Genomic DNA, 21,247 nt, shown 5'->3' with positions numbered 1-21,247 from the left:
CTTTCGCGAATTTCAGTCGCGCCTTCAGATGCTTCGGTGATCGGGATCTTCCGGGGACTTTTACCGCCTAGCCCCTGCTCCACCAGCCGCCGCTGAACTGTCCCGGAACTCACGGACAAGTTCAGTTCGTTCCGGATCTTTTTCAAGACCTTGAAGGGATCATTCTTGGAGGCTCGCTTCATGATAGAGTCATCATTCGCGGTCGTTTTCCTTGGGCATCCAGTCGTGTCGGATTTTTTGAGGTCGTGGAGGGCATTAACACGAAGGTTTTGGATCATACCAAGCATTCTTTCGCGTTGGCTGCTGTCTGCCTTGGACATTTTGCGGATGACCATACGTTGTGTTTTCGTGCAATTATGCGTGCGACATATTTTTCGTTGACTGCAACTAGAAATCAATAATTAAAACCTTACATACTTCTTGTTTACATAATAAGTACCTACCAGGTACCTAATTTATAAAATACCACCGAGAAACAATCAATTTTCTTCGAAAATCGGTCACATTACTCGAAACAGCCGAAACAAGGAACTGGTTCTAAATTTCGTCGCGTCATTTCAATAGTTAAGTATACTCAAAAAGCTGTTTTTATTAATGACTATTTTTTCAACTACAGATGTTATAAATCTCTACAAACAATACAAATAAACTAATAAATGGATCTAGTTTGCATTATTTTCTTCTCAAAGTTTTGTCATTTTTTTTTGCTTGAGCAGTGGTCTTAAATTTCATCCCACACTGTAAATAAACCATGAAGTAAAGTTTTTTGTGTCATACCCGTGTCCATTTAGGAACAAAAGTATTTTTTTTTATTTTTCTAAAAAATAAATCAACGATACTGAAATGGAAAAATCGACTACTAATTACCTACTTTTTCGTAGTATTGACTGGATTACCGAAAAGTTTGCAAAAACTTTAAATTTTGATTCCAAATGGGGGTGGGTTTTCTCCTTCCCTCATCACTGTAATAGCTCATAATGAATAAAATCGATATGGTTCCTTCAAATGCAGAGTATAACTTTCTTTCCACGACCAGCGTGAATATTTGGCCGAGCTGACGACTTAGAAGTATGACCGGGTAATTCCCATGTCTTTGTCTTCTTCATTAGGGTGCCAATGAAAATGGTCATCCCGAATTTCAAAAAGTTACCCCATGAAAAATGTTCACCACCTCGAAAAAACACCCTATGCAAATATCAGCTCAATCGGACTTAAGGGAAAGTGGTGCAAAGCGGTCAAAGTTTGAGTTTTTTGAAAATCGAAAAAGGAAATCGGGGTTTTCGCAAATTTTTTTTTCCGATGCCAAATGTCTTAAAATGGCATGAAACGTCGAGATCTAGTGTCATTTCGAAATTTTTTTTTGACAAAAATCGACACTCTGGGACTTAGTTTTTTTCGGTATACGAAACGAAAAGTATGGTTTTGCGTACCAATAAAAATAGTTTTCTCGATATTTCATTCGGAACTTGCTACGAAATGTTGATTTGCACAATAATTTACCCTATGCAAAATATTAGCTCATTAGAACTTCATTTACTGGTGTCAAAAACGTTGAAATTTGAGTTTTTTTGAAAAACGAAAAATCACCGAAAATCGAGGTTTTAAAAAAAAGTTTAGATGCCAAATGTCTTAAAATTGCATTACTGGTTGAGATATACAGTTATCTCGAACATTTTTTTGTCAAAAAAATGTTTTTTTGGCACTTAGTCGTTTTTCCGCCTGAAAAATCAATTTTTGACATTTGTTTTTAGATAACTGTAAATCTCGACGTGTCATGCAATTTTAAGACATTTGGCATCAAAATTTTTTTTTTCGAAAACCCCGATTTCCTTTACTCCCCCCTTGGGTGATTTTTCGATTTTCAAAAAACTCAAACTTTGACCGCTTTGCACCACTTTCCCTTAAGTCCGATTGAGCTGATTTTTTTTATCCCTTTTGTTTATTTTAGGCTCATTAGCATTTAACTGTAACAGAGCCGAATTTTAATCGTGTACATGTAACATGTTTATCATATCTATATAATTAGCACATTACACAGTAGCCATTTAGGCGTAAGAGTTTTCATCCTGTTCTTCCATTATACAGTTAGATCAGACAGCGGAGACAGTTGATTGATCATTGTTGAGTTATTTATAGAACAGCAGCCCGATGTGTCTTGCAGAGCAGAGCAGTTGTATGGATGAATCGATCTTATTTCGACCGTGGATCGATCTCCATCGCTGATGATTATTGCGTGAACGTAGTTAAACTGTAACAACACAAAGATGGTCAATGAGGGCCCTGAGCTTTGAACGAGCTGAAATTTGGCATAGGTTGTTATTTCGAGGTGGTGAACATTTTGTATAGGGTAACTTTTCGAAATTTTAGGGTCACCCTGGTATACATATTTCCATTACCCGTTGCGATATGATGATGAATACTCTTTCTTTTTGCCGCTGAAGCAGTTGTTCACAACGAAAATACGATATTCTACGTCCCTTGACTTCAAATTAAAAAAAAACTCAAGTTTCATTACCGACGCATGCAATCGTTTCGAGGTAACTCCTAATGTTAAAGCAATTTGTTCATGCGTTTGGCAGGGATTCTTATCAATAAATTCATCCAATACAATCTCTGGGAATCTTGGCATTATTTCCCGCGGACGATCATCAACATCGAAATCGCTGTCTTTAAGGCAGAAATTTGGAAAATCAAAAAAAAAATTCCTTCATATTTCTGTAGTATAGGCATTCAAGAATATCCCCCAGAAAGGACCTTTCGAAAATCCTATTATTAACCGCGTTAGAGCCATTTCAGTGATGCGATATCTAACCTGGTACGGCCGTAACAATGAACTTCAAACGCGTTTTTCTTGAAACTTGAAACATTTTCTAAAGAAAGATGTTTTTGACTTGTCCGAGGTGCATGCGATAGCGGCAACTTTACTGATTCAGAATCTATTCGATTTTTTTTTGTTACAGATAACCAGGAGGGCTGGAATCGTGTACGCCATGGCATAACTTTTTTTTTGAACCCTCTCACTTCATCAGCACTTAACTATTCTAGTTGTGAATATTAGTTTTATTGTTAAAAGATAGATAACATAGACATAATTATGATATAATAGATAGTAGAAATATTCTTTGTTTTATTTTTACGGAACTCGGAGAAACGTCCGAAATTCGTGTTTCTACATAAGAATACCCTCTTCACACTCCTATACTCGCGCATTGGTCTGTCAGACCGAGAAATCAATAATTCATTCATTTCTCAGAAAGTATCAACACTACGACTTTGCGATTCTCTCTAGCTTCGTTATTCGTCGTTTGTCATCGTTTAGCGTATGGCATGTGTTGGTACAAAGAGGAAGTGTCCCACTTTTTTAACACTTTCGGTCTGACGCACCGACGCGAGTATAGGAGTAACTTTTTTGGACAAATGCCATTTTTCATATTCTAGAATATTGTTGAATGAAATGTATAAATTAATGTTAGCGGCGTAGAATATTTATTTAGTATAATGCATAAGATCATTACCGGACTATATTATTTGGTTTCAGTCACTTTTGTAACTGAATTGAACGGATCCATATATTAACTATTCGTCGATATATTCGTCGTTAGATTCGTTCAAAAGCAAAATATGAATGTTTGATTTTTGTATAGTTATTCCCTAAATATAATCGTCATACATATACACACTTGAAAAACAATTTCACTTGTGAAAGAATTGTAAACTGTAAACTATAAACTAATCCGTGGCTTATGGTATTTTTTAACAGTTACAGATATTTTATTTATAATGGACAATATCTACAAGAAAACAAGAAAAAGAAAAGGAAGTTCCTGGGAATTCTTTTATATAATCTTTTTATGCCCCATCTAAAAAAGGCATTAATTCTTAGTTTACCAAGAATACAGAGACAAAGAATATTAGAAATATGCAATCTTTATATTACAGAACCTTTATCATCTGGTAATTATCTAGAATACGTTATACATTCTTCTCTTTGATAAAAGAAACCCAAAAAACACGCAACAACTGCATGAAATGTAAAAAAATATGTTTGCTTCGAGCATGTAGTTATGCTATGTTCCGATTCTTACTCCAATGAAACCAGAATCGATTAATACGTTTTTATGTTATTTTATAGCTCTTTATACTTCCATGAATTATATTCAGTTGCTTACTTTTAATTAATAACAGTGAAAAATTCGAATTTCGTTATTTGTGTTGAAGTATCAAAAAATTACTCTGTTTCGATGAGGCTGGATTAGATGACTATCAAAACATAATAAAGACGAAGAAAACACATTTTTTTGGGGTTTTTTCATTCAATCATATCCTCTTCTTTAAATAAATGCCAATAAAGCCTGAAAAATACGCAATGGCAACATTACAGAGAAGTTTAATTTTCGGTCTGTGACACCGTGCGCGAGTATACGTGTTATGATTTTGCACGCGAGTACAAGAGGGTTAAAGAATCGTTACATTTTTCCTGTAGTTACCCCCCTATATAGAAATCAAAGAAACCAAAAATCGTTTTCGAGAAACACACTAGAAAATGAATTAGAAGTGCTATCATCACTGAATCTGAACAGGTATCGATACAGCCTATGATTTATAATATTAAGCATTTGCAAAAAAGTGGCAGTCAAATTGAAAACCAAATTTGCGTTAGAAAATTCCGTAGAAATCGTTATTTTCTTAAATTTTTCAGTTTTTGTAATTGTTTCAACTGGTTATGTTTGCTGTTTTATGTTTAGTACTAGAAATGGTAAGAATCTACTATAATTGGTTAAAAAAGAAGATCTTTTATGCAGGAATATTCGTTAAAATTAGTATACAAGTAGTGTTCGGAATTTGATTCAAATTTCGATGCATGTTTGATATTCCGAACAGGAGGTGTTTGAACACACTATTTTCAGGCAAATACAGCAATAGTTCTCCAATTGGGTACGAGGACAATGCTATTCTGGAGCAACAATATAAAATGACCATATGTTAACAAATATTTGTAAGCTTTTTCCTTGCAAAATGTAGATCGCAGGCGCAAACCAACGAGTGTAAAATTGATTTTCTTAGTCACGTTTTCGACTAAAACCACAGTAACAAAACCGGGTTCCTACAGTAACAGACTCTATTAAATACTGACTCGATTATATTGGATTCAATTATATACAATTTCGGACTCTATTATAAACAGTTAAAAAAAAATATTTTTCAAATATGACTCACTAAAAAAAAGTAATATTTCAACGTTAAAGTGAAAGTTAATTGGCTACTATAAATACAATAGGATAAAAATGTGATTTTTGAAGATTCTAATTGAAGGCTCAAGAGGAATTGTGTAAAATGATATTGCAACGGAATTAGAAAATATAGGAGTTAGATGTTGAAGAACAAGTTCTAGAACGTTTACAGAATTCCGTAGAACCATATTTTTTATTCTTTTTATGAGGGTGCCCATTTCCATTTTAGAGTGGTTCGAAAAATCAAAATTTTCTCCTTTTTTTCAGAAAGGATTTTTTTTTAAATTCATAACATTTGAGCTACTAGACCGATTCAGATTCTCGACATATCAAATTAAAGCCACAAAAAAATTTAACACAAAAAATGTTGTATTTTCCATGTTTCTATTTTCTGTCCAATGAGTTACCGCAACCAAAACATCTTAAATCTGGAAAATCATATCTCAAAAACGAAAAAAATCGCACCTCTGATTTTTCAAAATCTTATGTGAAATGCTTTCAAGACAAAATATTAGGCTGTCAAAAAAGTCCTGCGGTATTTTTTTTGAATTTTCATTTGTTCATAAAATTAGTTACAATCATCTGTTTTAAGTCAAATATGCGCCGTTTTGTTCGATGACTTGTTCCCAACGAGATGCCAACTTCATAATACCCCTGTTATAGAAGCTAGCTTTCTTATTGGCAAAAACTCGGATAGCCAATTTTCACAGGCCTCTTTTGTGGCTAACTTCTGACTACCTAGCTCGTTCGCCATGGACAAAAACAGGTGGTAGTCACTTGGTGCAAGGTCCGGACTATACGGCGGATGCAAGAGAACCTCCCATCCGAGCTCCCGGAGCTTCTGGCGCGTCACCAAAGAAGTGTGTGGCCTGGCGTTGTCCTGATGGAAGACAATGCGGCCTCTGTGTATCAAAGATGGCCTCTTCTTCATGAGTGCTACCTTCAAGCGGTCCAGTTGTTGGCAGTACAGGTCCGAATTGAGCGTTTGGCCATAGGAAAGCAGCTCATAATCGATTATTCCTTGACAATCCCACCAAACACACAGCAGAACCTTCCTGGCCGTTAATGAGGGCTTGGCCACCGTCTGAGCCGCTTCAGCGGGCTTCGACCACGACCGTTTGCGCTTCACGTTGTCGTAAGTGACCCACTTTTCATCGCCAGTCACCATCCGCTTCAGAAACGGGTCGATTTTGTTGCGATTCAGTAGCGATTCACATGCGTCGATACGGTCAAAGATGTTTTTTTGCGTCAACGTGTGTGGCACCCATACATCGAGCTTCTTTGTGAATCCAAGCTTCTTCAAATAGTTAATAAAGGTTTGATGACTTATCCCCAGCTCTTGGCCGATGCTACGGATGCTACTATGCCGGTCTTTCTCGGCTAATTCAGCGATTTTGTCGCAATTTTCGACGACAGGCCTTCCGGAGCGTGGCGCATCTTCGACGACCTCTACACCAGAACGAAAACGTTGAAACCATCGTTGTGCGGTGGAAATGGAAACTGTATCGGGTCCATAAACTGCACAAATTTTATTGGCAGCTTGAGATGCATTTTTGCCTTTGTCATAGTAGTACTGTAAAATATGTCGGATTTTCTCTTTATTTTGCTCCATATTTGCGACACTATAACTCACGAACGACTTAACCAAACAAAACACTGTCAAGGACTATATTATAGCGCGCAAAAATACCTTTCCAACAAGCTATAGTATGACTCGATACAATGAATACAACTAGAACTACGCGCTTACAACGACACCTCGCGGAAATACCGCAGGATTGTTTTGACAGCCTAATATAAAAAAATAGCACCCTTGGTCCCGAAACCATGTAAACTAAAGAAAGCAAATACAATCAATAATTACGAAAACAATATCCAAATTTTTTGCAAGTATAATATTTTTTCACTAATTGGATTCAAGTTGATATATCGGTCGTCTGAATCCAGTAGTTGAAAAATTATGATTTAAAAAAAAATGCTTTTTCGCTGTTCGAAATTTGAGACAAGAGTATTCGGAAGTCAATGAAAACATGGTGTTCAGAATTTGAGACAAATGTGATTCAGAATATTTTTAGTTTATAATCATGGATATGCATTTGTAAATCAAATTTATTGTAGTTAAATGAGAAAGAAGGCTCTATTGTATACAAAAATCATATTAATTTCGTGAAAAAGTACCATTCTGAGTAACTAGACACTGTTTAATAGCCATCAAAGATAAGTGTTTGGAATTTGAGATAAAACGGTACTACTGCGTGAAATTCAAATTTTTTTTTTAAAGATGTTTCGAATTGTTCGATTTGGGTCAAATGGGTACCGTTTTGTCATATAATTTGTTACCATTTTGACGTGAGACTACGTCTAACCGGAATATATGAGAGATCAAATGAAAACCTAAACACAGAACATGCAGTAAAAAAGGAAAGATTTCGAATGATTATAACACGAACATTTCTAAATATATTGGAAAGATGTTTGCATCAATTGATAGGAAATATTTTTACGTATCTATCACAATTAATAAAATGTTATTTTTCCTGAGATAAGCAATTAAATAACTGTAAAATGTCGAGCGATATCTAAGAACCTTAGCTGCCTCGTTTTGATTGGCCCGATTTATGGTTTTCCCAACCAAGATGCCTGGGGAAATTGGCATTGCAAATACATGCAAGTTGGGGGAACTGTTGTTCCAATGGAAATGTGTATCCTATCATAGCCATCAAATCGAATATGCAAATATGTTGATTTTAATTAAGTTCGAAAGTTGTTTCATTCAATCAATAATTTAATCAATACAGACAAATGATTACTAAGCCAACTGTAGTTCCACGTCAACCTTGCGGTTATATCATAGATATAACCCTCCCATTTTTTACGTTAGCTTTATATATGTCTTGGTCCTTATTGGGCGATAAACTCTAGTAATCGTTTTTCACAATCTTCTCTTGATCCCAATTTCTTATCACTTAGGAAGTCTCGCAATGAGAAAAACGTAGTAATCGCTTGGTGCCCAGTACGGACTATATGGTGTATACATTAACACTTCCCAACCAAGCTCCCGGAGTTTCTAGCGAGTCGATACAGACGTGTATGGTCTTGCGTTGTTCTCATGGAACACAACATCTCTTTCTGGTCGATCGCTAGCTTTGAACGGCTCAGTTGTTGACAGAAGAGATCTGAATTGAGTATTTGGCCATACTAGGGTGGCCATGAATGTATGGAAAGAAACCATCATCGAATTTAAAGAAATTTTGTTTATTGGCCCCAAAAAATGTCCTATGCAAACTTTCAGCTCAATTGAATATGGTTTAGGGGTGCCTCAAAGCTCTCAAAGTTGTCGTTAGTAATTTTGCGATTCCATAAGAATCAGACATACAGAAAACCATTTTTATATATAACCATTTATGTCGAAATCGATCAGTACTGTTGGATCAATTCAAACAGCGGGAACTTATTTGTACACCTAATAAAATTTAAAATAAATCGGGTAGTCCCCGCCAAAGGTACCTTAACGACGAGCAACGTCTTTTTCAATGTTTTTTTTTTTTTGTTGAAATTTACTGCAGATTTAGCGAAACACTTTTACATGGTTTTTACATAGTGTTAATTTCAAGCACCTGAGCTATCCATGGATAACCCCCGGCAGCTACTGCGTTATTCTAATCGAACTATTTTTCCCCGTTTCTTTTCCCACAGTCGCATCACCAGTCCTCGGTCGCATCGGGGCGAGCTGAGCAGCAGTCGGCTGCCCCAGTCGCCCGGGTCGGTTAGCCCTAGTGTACATAGTTCCGAAGAACGGCCTAGAAGTCGCACGACTTCACACCAAACCTCCCGACCCCAGTCGCAACCGAGCAGGACAGGTAGGAGGAGCGTCTGTGATACCGCCGGTGGCTTTTCCTCTAACGGCAAAGACTTTCTAGGTCCACCCTGTGACTCGCTAACGCTGATCGAATCGTCCGGTGCGACACCCCTGCTGGGTTCGCACGAGGCTCTCGAGGGCGAGATCAAGCGGCTCCGGGAGCGGTTGCACACGGTCGAGTCGGAGAACTTTAGCCTGAACGCGAAACTCGCCCAGCAGCAGTGGGAGGTCGAACATCGGCTGGCGGAGATCGAGATGCAGATCTGTGGCGCTTCGTCTGCGTCCAGCATCAGTCAGGAGAACGAAACCGAGGATCTGGAGCGGAATCGGGAAAGTATCATATAACACGGAAGCGAGCTGCCTCAAAAAGTTGCCCTGGTGTATGTGCGATGCATGACATAAATTACAATTTTTTTTTTGCACGCGGAGAAAGCGTTGGAAGCGAGGACAGAACAGCAACAGAGTTCGTTTGGTTCTAAACATCGACGACCAATCCTAGAGCACGCCTAAGTTTAGTCCAGATTTTTGCTTGTTTCGGCATTCATTGCGAAACTGTGTGTGTGAACAAAACCAAAATAAACAGACAGCATTATGGGTCATTTTTGACAAAGGCAGCTATTCTAGAACTACACGGAAGCATGCAGGAAGGATCTTCCTGCCGAGCGGGAGACCGTCGCAACATGATTGTATTACGTTTACGTCAACTAGCTTGTCAGAATACCGGACAAGACGGAGAACTATACATATTGGAGAAAGAGTTCAGTTTATGCTAGCATTACCATAGTTCGTTGGAAAACTTGATAGTGACACTTGTTCGGGTACTAAACATAGAAGAAGAAGAAGAAGAAAACTAGTGAGATCACCATTAATGACATAGTTCATGCTCTGTATGATAGTCAGATCATTTCATAAATGTTTCAACAGCGAAGGACCCGAAAAATACCCTTTGCATGATAGAAGCGAACTAGAAAGGAGGATAAAAACTAATAAAATGAAATCGTAATACGAACTTTTGACTAAACAAACTCGTTATTATCGAACGATGTAGATTTTTTACATACCGTAGGCAGATGTGTAAGAACCTAAGATAGATGATATTAGTTGCACGCGAAATTGTTGAGAATGTGCGGACAGTGCTGGCAGCCACTTCAAATTAATTTTATTTAATGTTACATTCGGAAAAAATATATTAAAACACTTTGTTACTCGCTCGGTACTGCCAACACTAATCAGGCATTCACTCAATGATTGATAAATATCGCCTCCCGGAGAGCGGAGGGGATTATTGTGAATATTTCACTGTAAAAACATTCTACTAAGAGGAATAAGATTTTTTTAGATACCTTCGCGTCAGAATCTCCCATTTAGAAGTTTTGAACACGGCCATGACAAATAATGTTTCATTATCAACAAAGAGGAAAATGTTTTCTTTCATCCCATACAAATGTTTGACACTTTTTAAATTTTGATACCTAGGATTACGACCAACTAACAACATGTTTTATTCGTTACACACTCTAGTATTCATTAAGTGCGTGTGAAAACAGCAGAAAAAAAACAAAAGAAGAATATACTCTCACGATCGAATATATTTGAACTACTTCTATTTCCCTATCTAAATTCAAGTTAATTGTTGCAATCGAAGCGCTAAAATCAACCAACCAACCAAGTGTGTGAGCAGCATTTATAATTAGCTCTTGTTAGCCCTACTTAATCTTAACCCCAGGTTCATTAATTCGGTTCGACATGGAGTAATGCACGTAATGCGTATGGACATAGATACTGAACGCGCGGATCGAGAGAGCACATCCAAAGGAAGGTGCTCCGCGCGGAATTAAGCTGTACATATTATGTTGTAGTTTAAGCGAAATGAACGCATGAAAACTAAGTTTTCTTATCACTATCTGTGCAAACAGCGAAGCAACTATGTTCATGATTTTATCGACCGTACGACCGGCTTCGAATGCTTGTTCGCTTTTAATAGTTAAGATTCGATGATATCCGAGGCACTGACTTTTCTTGAATGTAGGCAATTGTATGCGGTGTTTAGTTGAGACCGGTAATTGAATAAATTCTAATCAAATTTTATTCTAAATGCTCTATGAAGCAGGTGAAAGACAGATGCAAAGTTTAAATCCTCTTAAAACAAAGAAATGAACAAAATCTTCACTTTTCCAATAGGGTATTTAAATTTATATTTCATTCGCATCTAGCCTTTGGGGGTATAATAGCCTTGAAAAGTCATTGTTGAGACGATAGTGATACAGTCATATTTTTTTTTTGTTTTTCCTTCACTTCTATGCCATAGTTGTTGGAAAGTTGATAACCGGACGTAATTCGCGATGATTCCTAAATGTTCCGGTAAATACAGGCACTTGTATGGTGCTCCCCTGGTACAGTGAGTAAGACAGTGGAAACTGTATGTCAGTTTTTCTTGTTGGGAGGAGGGGTGTTCTTGTTCTTGGGTGCCATAGAAAGCGCATAGAGTTTTCCACTATTCACTGCTGGATCCATTATTTCTAGAAGCCTTCTAACTTCACCGCCGTTTCCCTAAGGGAGAGGAGCATGCCTAGCCGCCGCCTTGGCTGATATAAACATTATTTTTACCTCAGACGATGTAAATCAACACCAGCCAACAAAAGAGAACACATCCAACGATGAGCGCAATTCAGTTAACACGTTGAGTGCCACGGTTTTTAGCGACTCTATGGAAAATTTCAAACGTATTAGTGCCAACGTTTTCGTAGTGGAAGGTATTCTTGTTCGAAAAGGAATTCTAACAAGCTTATTTATATGCTAATATTAGTTATCTTTGTTACCATATGTTATACTGTCAGTCACCGGTGACTGACGCGGCATTCAACGTGTTAAACGATAACATTTTCGATGCACTGTTTCTAATGTAAGCGATTATGACACCTCGAATATTAACTAAGGAAGACATCTGATAGAAAAACACTCATTTAAATCATTACTCTGATCTGGATTTTCCTTTTTTGGTTCCACTTTGTTCATTTGATTTTTGTATTCTGGTTTTTTTTCTTGTTAATGCATGTGTTCGTAAATGACTTTGTTATGTATTTTTGATCACAATTCTGGAGACGACTTTATGTTTGAGAACTGAAGAAAACGAAAAGTGGTGCACCAGCTCATAGGCAAGATCATAAAAATTGTGCTATGATGCTGAACAGAACTTTACCTTCAACGGGTACAACGACACTTCGAACGCCCATGAGGCGATCTGGCGTCGTGGTAACACTCATACCTCTCACGCAGAGAACACTAGTTCAATTCTCACTCCCGACATTCTTCCAAAAATGGAAGTAAAAGTGACGAACCAGCCAAAATGCATTGAAAGTCACTATAATAGAGAAAAAAAAAAACTACGAACGCCTATAACCTTCTTTTCTGCATAATACCGGTATGTAAAAGTGCATCCATGGTTCATCCATAGTCACCATTCGATCACAATTGCCACTTTTCGAAAACGAATTTATACCACGTTAATAATACGTTTGACAGAGATGGTCTTTCTCAATGCCTTCGGATAGAGTTATAGTTTTTCTCAAATTGGTTTACATGCTAGAGGCGAATGTCATGAAAAAATTAAAGCTTCTATAATTCTAAACCTAATCCAGACCAAACAAAAACCTCTTTTTGAAGGTGATTTAAAATTAAAGTTTAAGGCTTCTTTAATAAAAAAAAAAGTCACAGGACGGCTGTGTCTGAGACACGACCGCATAGTTGACGTAGGATTCCGTTAGGCTGTCTGTTGATTTTGGATATGTTTGAAGAACTTTTTGATAATGATTTGCTGGCCCTGAAAAGGGCCGTTTTGTTTGGTTGTTGGGTATTGTTTTTCTAATATGTCTTCATTTTTCCAATTTTCTTACCGTATAAATATTCCTTGGGTGAAAAAGAACACAACAAAACAGACAGCTTAAACCAAACGACCCGTACTCGAGCGGGAACACACCTTGGTTTGTATTTATGAGAATTGGAATACATCGTTTCATATATCAAGTCATTTTTAACACAACTGCTACCATATACAATTTTACACTTACACTTGTGCTGATTTTTTCACAATACACGATCGGTCATTGATATGAAATTTCACGAAGCAACCAACATTAAAGCTCCAAATTTGAATTTTATTTGCTAGAATTAATCGTATCACTCATCTTACTTGCAATACAAAAATGCCCCCTACCTTCATGTATTTACAATGCCGATTTCCCCCAGGCAGCTTGGTTCTGATGTCTCTGTTAGGGACCCGCCGCATGTGTCGTCGATTTCGACCAATCAGAAGTGGGTATTTCCGTTAGGACAGAGGTTAAGATTTTTCAATTGTTCGACAGTTAATTTCATGATATATATTATTTTCTTCAATATAAAAAATTGTTATGGGGTGCCGAAATCGATTGACACAAAAATTTCATCAATCCATCATGGAATGACTGAGCAATAAACGTTTGTAATTGGACAATTTTCACGATGTACTCAATTTTCGATTTTCAATTTGTACCCCAATATGTTCCCGAAAGACGTAATCCTACGTCAAAAATCAATCAATCATAAATGGAGCATATTGGATATGCGAGTGAGCCGAAATTCTAGCGATTTGATGATGTGACCGAGCGTTGTCACGCAGCAAAATCACATTATCATGAAGTTACTCATATTGCGGTTGTTTTCCTTCACTGTTCGACTCAAACGCATAAGTTGTGTTCTGAACTTGAACGTCAATGTCGGCTGATGGCCGCGAGAACCTCTTCTTTTTTGAGCCAATTGTTCACACGTAAACAAACGCATTTTCTCACTTCGTGGCTGTTTCGAGTTTCTGAGGCTATTATTGTTGTTAATTCGTTAATTCATTCATATTCCTTGATTCGCTGGACAAATTGCAATTACTGTCAGCAACTCGAAGAAGCTTTTCAATCAGCGATCGCTTTGTGAAGCTCCATGAGCCATGAGCTTTGTAATGTTCCCGTTCTCTACAATCCTAATCTTTCAAGTATTTCTCCTCCACCTTACACCTCAGCCGGTTTCGCACTAACTGTATGCAGAAAATGAAGCGTCGCCCGGCACTCACCAAATGTTACTTACGTTACTCTACGTTTCTGACCAGATGTTTCGTTACATCTATTTTGGGCTCTTTCTGAGCCGTTGTTCATCGACTATCATCGACCAACCAAGGCTGCACATGGTAGTGGAAGTTCTCCGGTGGTGTCCACTTTCCAGAGTTTTTGCGAAAACTAGATACTAGATAAACTAGATCCTAGATACCAGTGCTTCACCAAATATTCTGCCATGTTCGCGCAGGTAGCCTTCTCGAGAACCCCGGTAACCACTTATCGGACTTAATTCACTTAATCAATTACTTTTTTAACGTATATGTATAGTTTGTTAAATGTTTAGAGAGTAAAATTAAAATCTTAAAGGTGAGCATGCAATGAAAAACGAAGATTTAGAACTTTTATTACTCGATCATTTTTCAATAGATCACGCCTATTTTTCGGAAAATGTCAAGCATTATATGAATGAAAATTCCGCGCTCTAATTGATCATTTGATACAAACAATATGTGCTCTATCAGTGGTGCTATCAGAAGAGCAGGTCATGTAGCGATAATTATGCAACACATCACGTTGCATCGCAACGTATACATTATTTTATAGTGGTATTTTTGTGTAGAGACTGCTGAAGAAACAATGTCTAACTCGTATCATTTTGGTGTGTTTTTGTGCGTTTGACAAGTTTTTGACACGTTTCTAAAAAGAAAAAAATTTGCAAAACATGAAAATCGCGATAATTTATACGTACAAAAGTTACGATTTCTACATTAATAGTATTTTTTCAAAGAAAACATGAAAAAGTTGTTGTTGAAATAACTCTTCCCCCGTAAAAGTGCTCATTTTGCGATGTATGGGTGCCTTGTTGGAAATTTTAAGGGTCATGAATATCTATTTTATTCAGAACCAGCTGACCCGGCAAACTTCGTCCCGCCCAAAATTTATTTTTCGTTATCACATTCACGTTTTCTTACTATGAGCAAGTTCATGGGTCCAATCGCAGAACTGTTCATTGATCTTCTAATCTACCCACTAAAATTAACTTTTACTATAAAAATACTAGTACTTCTATCAAAACTCGTCATTATAATATCAGATTATTTTCAAATACAATTCTCGTTCAAGACTTTTCAGCCACTTGCAAATAACATGTTTCTCCGTTACATGGAATAAATATTTGATACAGAAAATATGATAGAATTAAGACATCCCTAAATCTGACGATTCCTTTCTCGAGTTTTGCTCTTATCAATACATTCGGCGATCCATTTGGTTGGAATATGTTTGATTGAAATATGTGTATTATTTTTATGAGACCACTCCTCCATTCCAGAGGAGAGAGGGGTGTCATAGAAACATTTATTACTCCCTAAAACCTCACATGCCAAATTTGGTTCCGTTTGCGTGATTGATTCTCCAGTAATGCAGACCCTCCCCCCACCCCCTCTTAGGGAGGGTGGAGGAGTGTCAAACTACCATAGCAACATTTATTGCCCCTTACAATCTCCATATACCGAAATTGGTTCCATTTGCTTGATTAGTTCTTGAGTTATGCAGAAACTTATGCTTCATCTGTATGGTAATACCGCCCCTCCTCCCCCTTAGAGAGAGGGGAGGAGTGTTGATTCACCATAGAAACCTCCACATGCCAAATTTGGCTCGATTTGCTTGATTACTTCTCGAGTTATGCAGAAATTTGTGCTTCAATTGTATGGCAGCCTCTCCTTAGAAAGGGGGGAGGAGTTTCGAACCACCATAGATTCGTTTATCGATCCCTAAAACCTCTATATGCCAAGTTTGATTCCATTATTTTGATTAGTTCTTGAGTTATGCAGAAATTTATGCTTCATTTGTATGTCAGCCCCAACACCTCCCCCCCCCCCGCCTTAAAAAAAGGGCGGAGTGTCGAACCACCATAGAATCGTTTCTTGCCCCCTAAAATCTTCACATGCGAAATTTGGCTCCATTTGATTGATTAATTTTCGAGTTATGCAGAAATTTGTGTTTTATCTGTATGGCAGCCTCCACTAGAGAGAGGGGAATAGTGTTCATAGGGACCATAGAAACGTTTCTTGCCCCCTGCAATCTTCACATGCCAAATTTGGTTCCGTTTGCTTGCTTAGTTCTCGAGTTAGGCAGAAATTTGTGTATCATTTGTATGGCTGCCTTCCCTTAGAGAGGGGGAGGAGTGACGAACCACAACAGAATCGTTTCTTGCCCCCTAAAACATTCACATGCCAAATTTGGTGACATGACAGACAGACAGACAGACAGAAATCCATTTATATGTATATATATATATATATATATATATATATATATATATATATATATATATATATGTATATATATATATATATATATATATATATATATATATATATATATATATATATATATATATATATATATATATATATATATATATATATATATATATATATATATATATATATATATATATATATATATATATATATATATATATATATATATATATATATATATATATATATATATATATATATATATGCAAATGAATCTCAATTTTCAAAAAGAAAATTTTTCAATGAATCTTTTCTTAACAATTCGATAATTATTGATGAAAACCTACACAATTTCCTACGTTTCATCCTATAATTAAAATGTTGTAGGTCTCATATTCAAAGTGAACATGAAAAAGTGATTGTTGGAAAAACATTTTCTCTGTAAAAGTGCCCTTCTGAGAATTTTAGAAAACTTCGTTTTGAGAGAAATGAATTTAAATTTTTAAAATATTTTTTTTCAGGGTCAATTAAAAAAAAATTGAAATCGGATTTTTTTTACAATTCAAACTGTTCAAACATTTCGTTCTTTGACCAGAGTTTCTTAGGTAATAAAGTTTTTAATTCAAAGTTTTTCTAAAAAAATAGGAAAACAAATTGGCCGTTTTCAAAAAGTGATCTAATTGTTTTTTGAAGATTTCAAGTATGCAAAGTTTCTTAAATAGTCAATATCTTTACACCCACAATGTTTCACTGCTATCTGAGATGGTCAACTCCTAAGACGAGTTGGCATGAAATCCGTCGCGCCTTGGACACTACCCTTCTTATTCTTTATTACTTCTCGTCACAGTTGTCTTTCATATAAAGCATAGTTCATCTTAAATCTGGACGCATTAAAACGGGTCTATCCACCCCGTTGTCTCGATACCACTGTAGTACCTCTTTGCTGTAGTGGCAGCTTGCCAAATCTTGAACCTGACCACGTCGGGTTTTTGACGTGGGTGTCCAAAATTAATTTTCGTTTCGCGGCTTCCATCACGTGTAACTTTTTTGAAACAAAACGAATCAGCATTGATAGAGGAAACATTCCAAAACAAAATGCTGTCAAAACATTCTAGATCCAACCACTAGGAGCGCTGTGGTATAATATACAGTGCGTCCAGATTTAAGATGAATTATGCTTTAAGTCTTCCTGCACTGGCTTTAACAAAAAAAACACTCGAGTATCACAAATATGATGGCGATCAAAGAAATGGATCAGAAAACAATGATCATTTGTTTTTTTCTTCGGGAACAGATGTTCCTATCTGCAATATTTTCATTACGTGCATTAATTTGCGTTTTTGCCTACTTAAAACGACCAATACATAACAATTGACGAAATCATTACTTGGCGTGGAATTTCGAGCAAGAATGACGTGGATGCTTGAGCAGCTTCATCACGCTTAAACCATCGTCGTTTTTGCACAATATTGTCATATGTGACCCATTTTTATCCCCAGTCACTATCCGTTTACGAAATGGGTTGATTTCACTCCGTTTGGTCGGAGCTTCGCAGAAAATTGAGGGGCTTAGAATGTAAGGGGTGTAAGTGACTTAATCGATTTCTCTTCATCAACTTTTTCTTTAATTAATAACTCAACTACAAAAACGTTCCAATTTGAGTTAGCTATAGAATCCGATAGATGACCTATTCTGACCTATCTTCCACATTCTCAAATACAGCTGGGAATGAGTATGTAGCTTAGTTATGACCAAAAGAGAGAGTCGATGTAGAGAAATCGATCAAATCACTTACACCTCTTTCATTCTAAGCCCCTCAATTGAAATTGTTTGATATCGATCAATATATTATACGAGATATCGATCACTACAGTTATCGACCGAGAAAATAATGGATTTTTTTCTCCCCAACCTAATATAATTATCCATCTTTCTAGATAAGAGAGTCGGTGGCAACTAATGGGTCTCGATATCTTACACGTGCGAAATGATTTGTACCGCATCTCAATTAAATATGTCGCTTTGATAGGATAGAATGCCGAATGATTTTTGGAGTATATTAACGTTCAGGTGTTCCCTTCAATTTTACGGAACCACGCCTTTCTTCGCAATCTCACCGGACCGACAGTAGAATTTTCTTTCGAAGAGTGTCGGCATTGGAAACGACAACAACCAAGCTACAAATAGATATTTAGAAAAGTTCACTATCGATTCGTTGGGACCGACGTGGGCCAGACGAAAAGCTCACTGTCGGTTCCCTATTTTTGCCGGGGCTCAACGTGTTAAAGAAGTACGAGCCAATGATTCTTCCGCATCAAATAATACATTCTTGGGTTGCGTTGGAGCTATCCATAGGTCAACAACGCGTTTCTTGTGTTCGTGTCTTTTACGAAATTGATATCTCATCCTTGTTGGCCATTTGTTCCGTCCACAGTGTGGTTCGAACAGCAATAAAAGCTGTGTTAGATGGGAAACATGATTTATAAACACCGGTTTCGCATCCAAACCACGAGCAAATGCCATCAAATGCCTCAGAACAATTAATAGAGATAAATAACACCACCACTGAATAAATTGCCTTTGTTATCGACAAAGTTGTATTTGTGTCTTGTTGTTTATGATTAACAACGAAATTCTACCACCGGCGTTCAACTATAACTACTGGAATCTTTCGAGAATGTATCTGTATATAAAATGCGAAATATTCACCACGAGTCAGTCCATCGGATATCGAATAGCGTTAATTACGTGTATAATTTGAGCCATCCAAGACGAACACAGATGTATGTCACAAGATTTGTTTCGAACAAATTGTAGCTTACGAAGAAAGATGAAAATAAAATACTGATAGAATAAAAATGTAACATTGAACAAATGAGATTCTAAATAGTTAGTCCCATAGGAATAAAACAATTATAAACGAAATTCCCCGAATTCTGTAATGCAATGAGAAACGATAAAACTGATCTTGTTCCCATCTTGCCCTGTTCAGACTTTCCACCAGTTATGGAAACGGAAATAGTTTTAAATGGACTAGAATGAACACACAGAAGCAAATTCAGTCTCTTAAAATAAGAAAGCCAAATATTAACTTACAGTCAAACTGGGCCAAAACTTTCGATAGTATCAGGACTTGCGACGGGTTGAAAAGCATCACTCTCGGTCTCTTGACATACACCCTCATACATACACACACACATATTTCAGGAGCTTAAGTAACCGTAACCCTATCCGGATCTTATCGATTCCTTGCCCCTGGGGAATAGGCCTAATTGAACAAAATGAAACCAATCGTCACACTACAACCACCACCACCACCACCACTTATAATCAATGAACTTCGCAATAAACGGCTACATTAATTCACCTATGAACAGGCTGTTACGTTGCTGCTTTCTGCCAAACCCCATATCTTAATCTTCTGCAGTCGGCAATGGCGTAGGCGAATGATAGTATATATATTAAAAAAAAGTGAGTATGGATTACCGCTCGCGTGAACCAAGGAAAATAAATGAAACGAAATCCAACTGAACTCTGTGGAAAGGGACCAAGTATAAACGTAACCAAACAAACAAAACAAACGAAAGATGTACATTTTCAAATCCAAATCACAAATAAGCGAAACCATTTGAGTATAACACAAAACATCTCACTCCCACATCACAAGGCGTGAAAAAGATACACAGCTTCCGTTGCTATAACTGAAGAGAAAGAGAGGGGTTTGCTTCTTGGCTATGCTTTTAGGTTGGTGTCGCTGCTGAGATATATTTTAGATTGTTTCGTACGCAGCCATCACAGCGGAGGGGTTGCTCAAAGTTTGTGTTTTAGAAATTTTATCAGTCTTACTGTCTCAAAAATAATTTATTTATCGTTCCCGGAGGGAACATGCAAATGGAATGATATCCAAAAGTTCTTAGTAGCCAATCGTATTGTTTTCATTTTGGGAAATTGACCTGAAAGTTCATAACAACTGCGCGTAAGCGACATATCGTCTTGCGCTCGAAACAAAATTGAAAGACTCCCATTTTTGTGTATGAGATAATAGTGCAATTAAGTCTTCATCTATGATGATTGTGCGATTCAAATGGGCCTAAAGCGAAGGTTGAACTTCCTCAGCGCTCATTGCGTCCCTTTGCATTCGGCCTAATGGGTTCGCTAAAGTTGATGTTTTGGCCAGTCCGTGTGCGCTTGCCTGCAGCGCCAAATCAAAACAGCATTTGTGAAGCTTAATTGTGGCTAAAGTAAAATGTTTCCATTCACCGAGGCTCATCGAAGTAGTAATCATGCTGTCATCATTGTGTATCGTTTTCGAATAGCCCATCTCACACGGACCCATTCACTGTCCCGCGCTGTGTGCTGCCCTTGAGAAATAGTTTTCCGTCAACAGTGACGTTGTTACTGCTGCCGCTAGAGCTGGCTTTCCTATCGTGGGACGCGCACTGCGCAATGAGGAGTCGAAGTAATTGATCAATTTCCAACGCGCAGTCTTCTTTCTATTTTATAGACATTGCCGATAGAATCGGCTAACGCGAGTGGGTTCGTGCATAATTGAAGGGACCCTAAGCTTGGGAAATGGTGAAAGAAAACAAAATCGGAGCGTTATGGATGCATTGACCTTTTATTGACGGGAAGTAAGTGGAACTTATTATGACTAACGGCTCCAAACTTATTGGTATTAATTATTCAATTGCTATTGATGTTTTACGGATCAGTTCGCTATTCGTTACGTTTAGATATCATCTTCGTCGAATTTGAATACTAAACAAACCTGCACTAAACGTTTAAAATGAAAAAATAAGGACTCAAAAATTTCGT

At 37.2% G+C, this 21,247-nt stretch overlaps 1 protein-coding gene across 9 annotated transcripts in view; it reads left to right on the top strand.

The window, feature by feature from the left end:
* The window catches only part of LOC129764713 (cyclic nucleotide-gated cation channel alpha-3), a 425,575-nt gene extending 409,138 nt beyond the window's left edge, over positions 1–16,437 (top strand). For 8 of the 9 annotated variants that reach the window (XM_055764092.1, XM_055764090.1, XM_055764097.1 and 5 more), the window contains one exon: positions 8,928–16,437. In XM_055764092.1, the coding sequence (XP_055620067.1) occupies positions 8,928–9,435 (508 nt within the window). In that variant the 3' untranslated portion in view covers positions 9,436–16,437. The remainder of the gene's footprint in view (positions 1–8,927) is intronic. The other variant, XM_055764095.1, reaches the window with a different exon arrangement.
* Positions 16,438–21,247: the final 4,810 nt, after the last annotated feature.

The sequence above is a fragment of the Toxorhynchites rutilus genome, chromosome 2 (genome assembly GCF_029784135.1).
Source record: "Toxorhynchites rutilus septentrionalis strain SRP chromosome 2, ASM2978413v1, whole genome shotgun sequence".
Classification (NCBI taxonomy): Eukaryota; Metazoa; Arthropoda; class Insecta; order Diptera; family Culicidae; genus Toxorhynchites; species Toxorhynchites rutilus.
The sequence above is the reverse complement of the archived record's forward strand: the minus strand, read 5'-3'. Positions and strand labels throughout refer to the sequence as shown.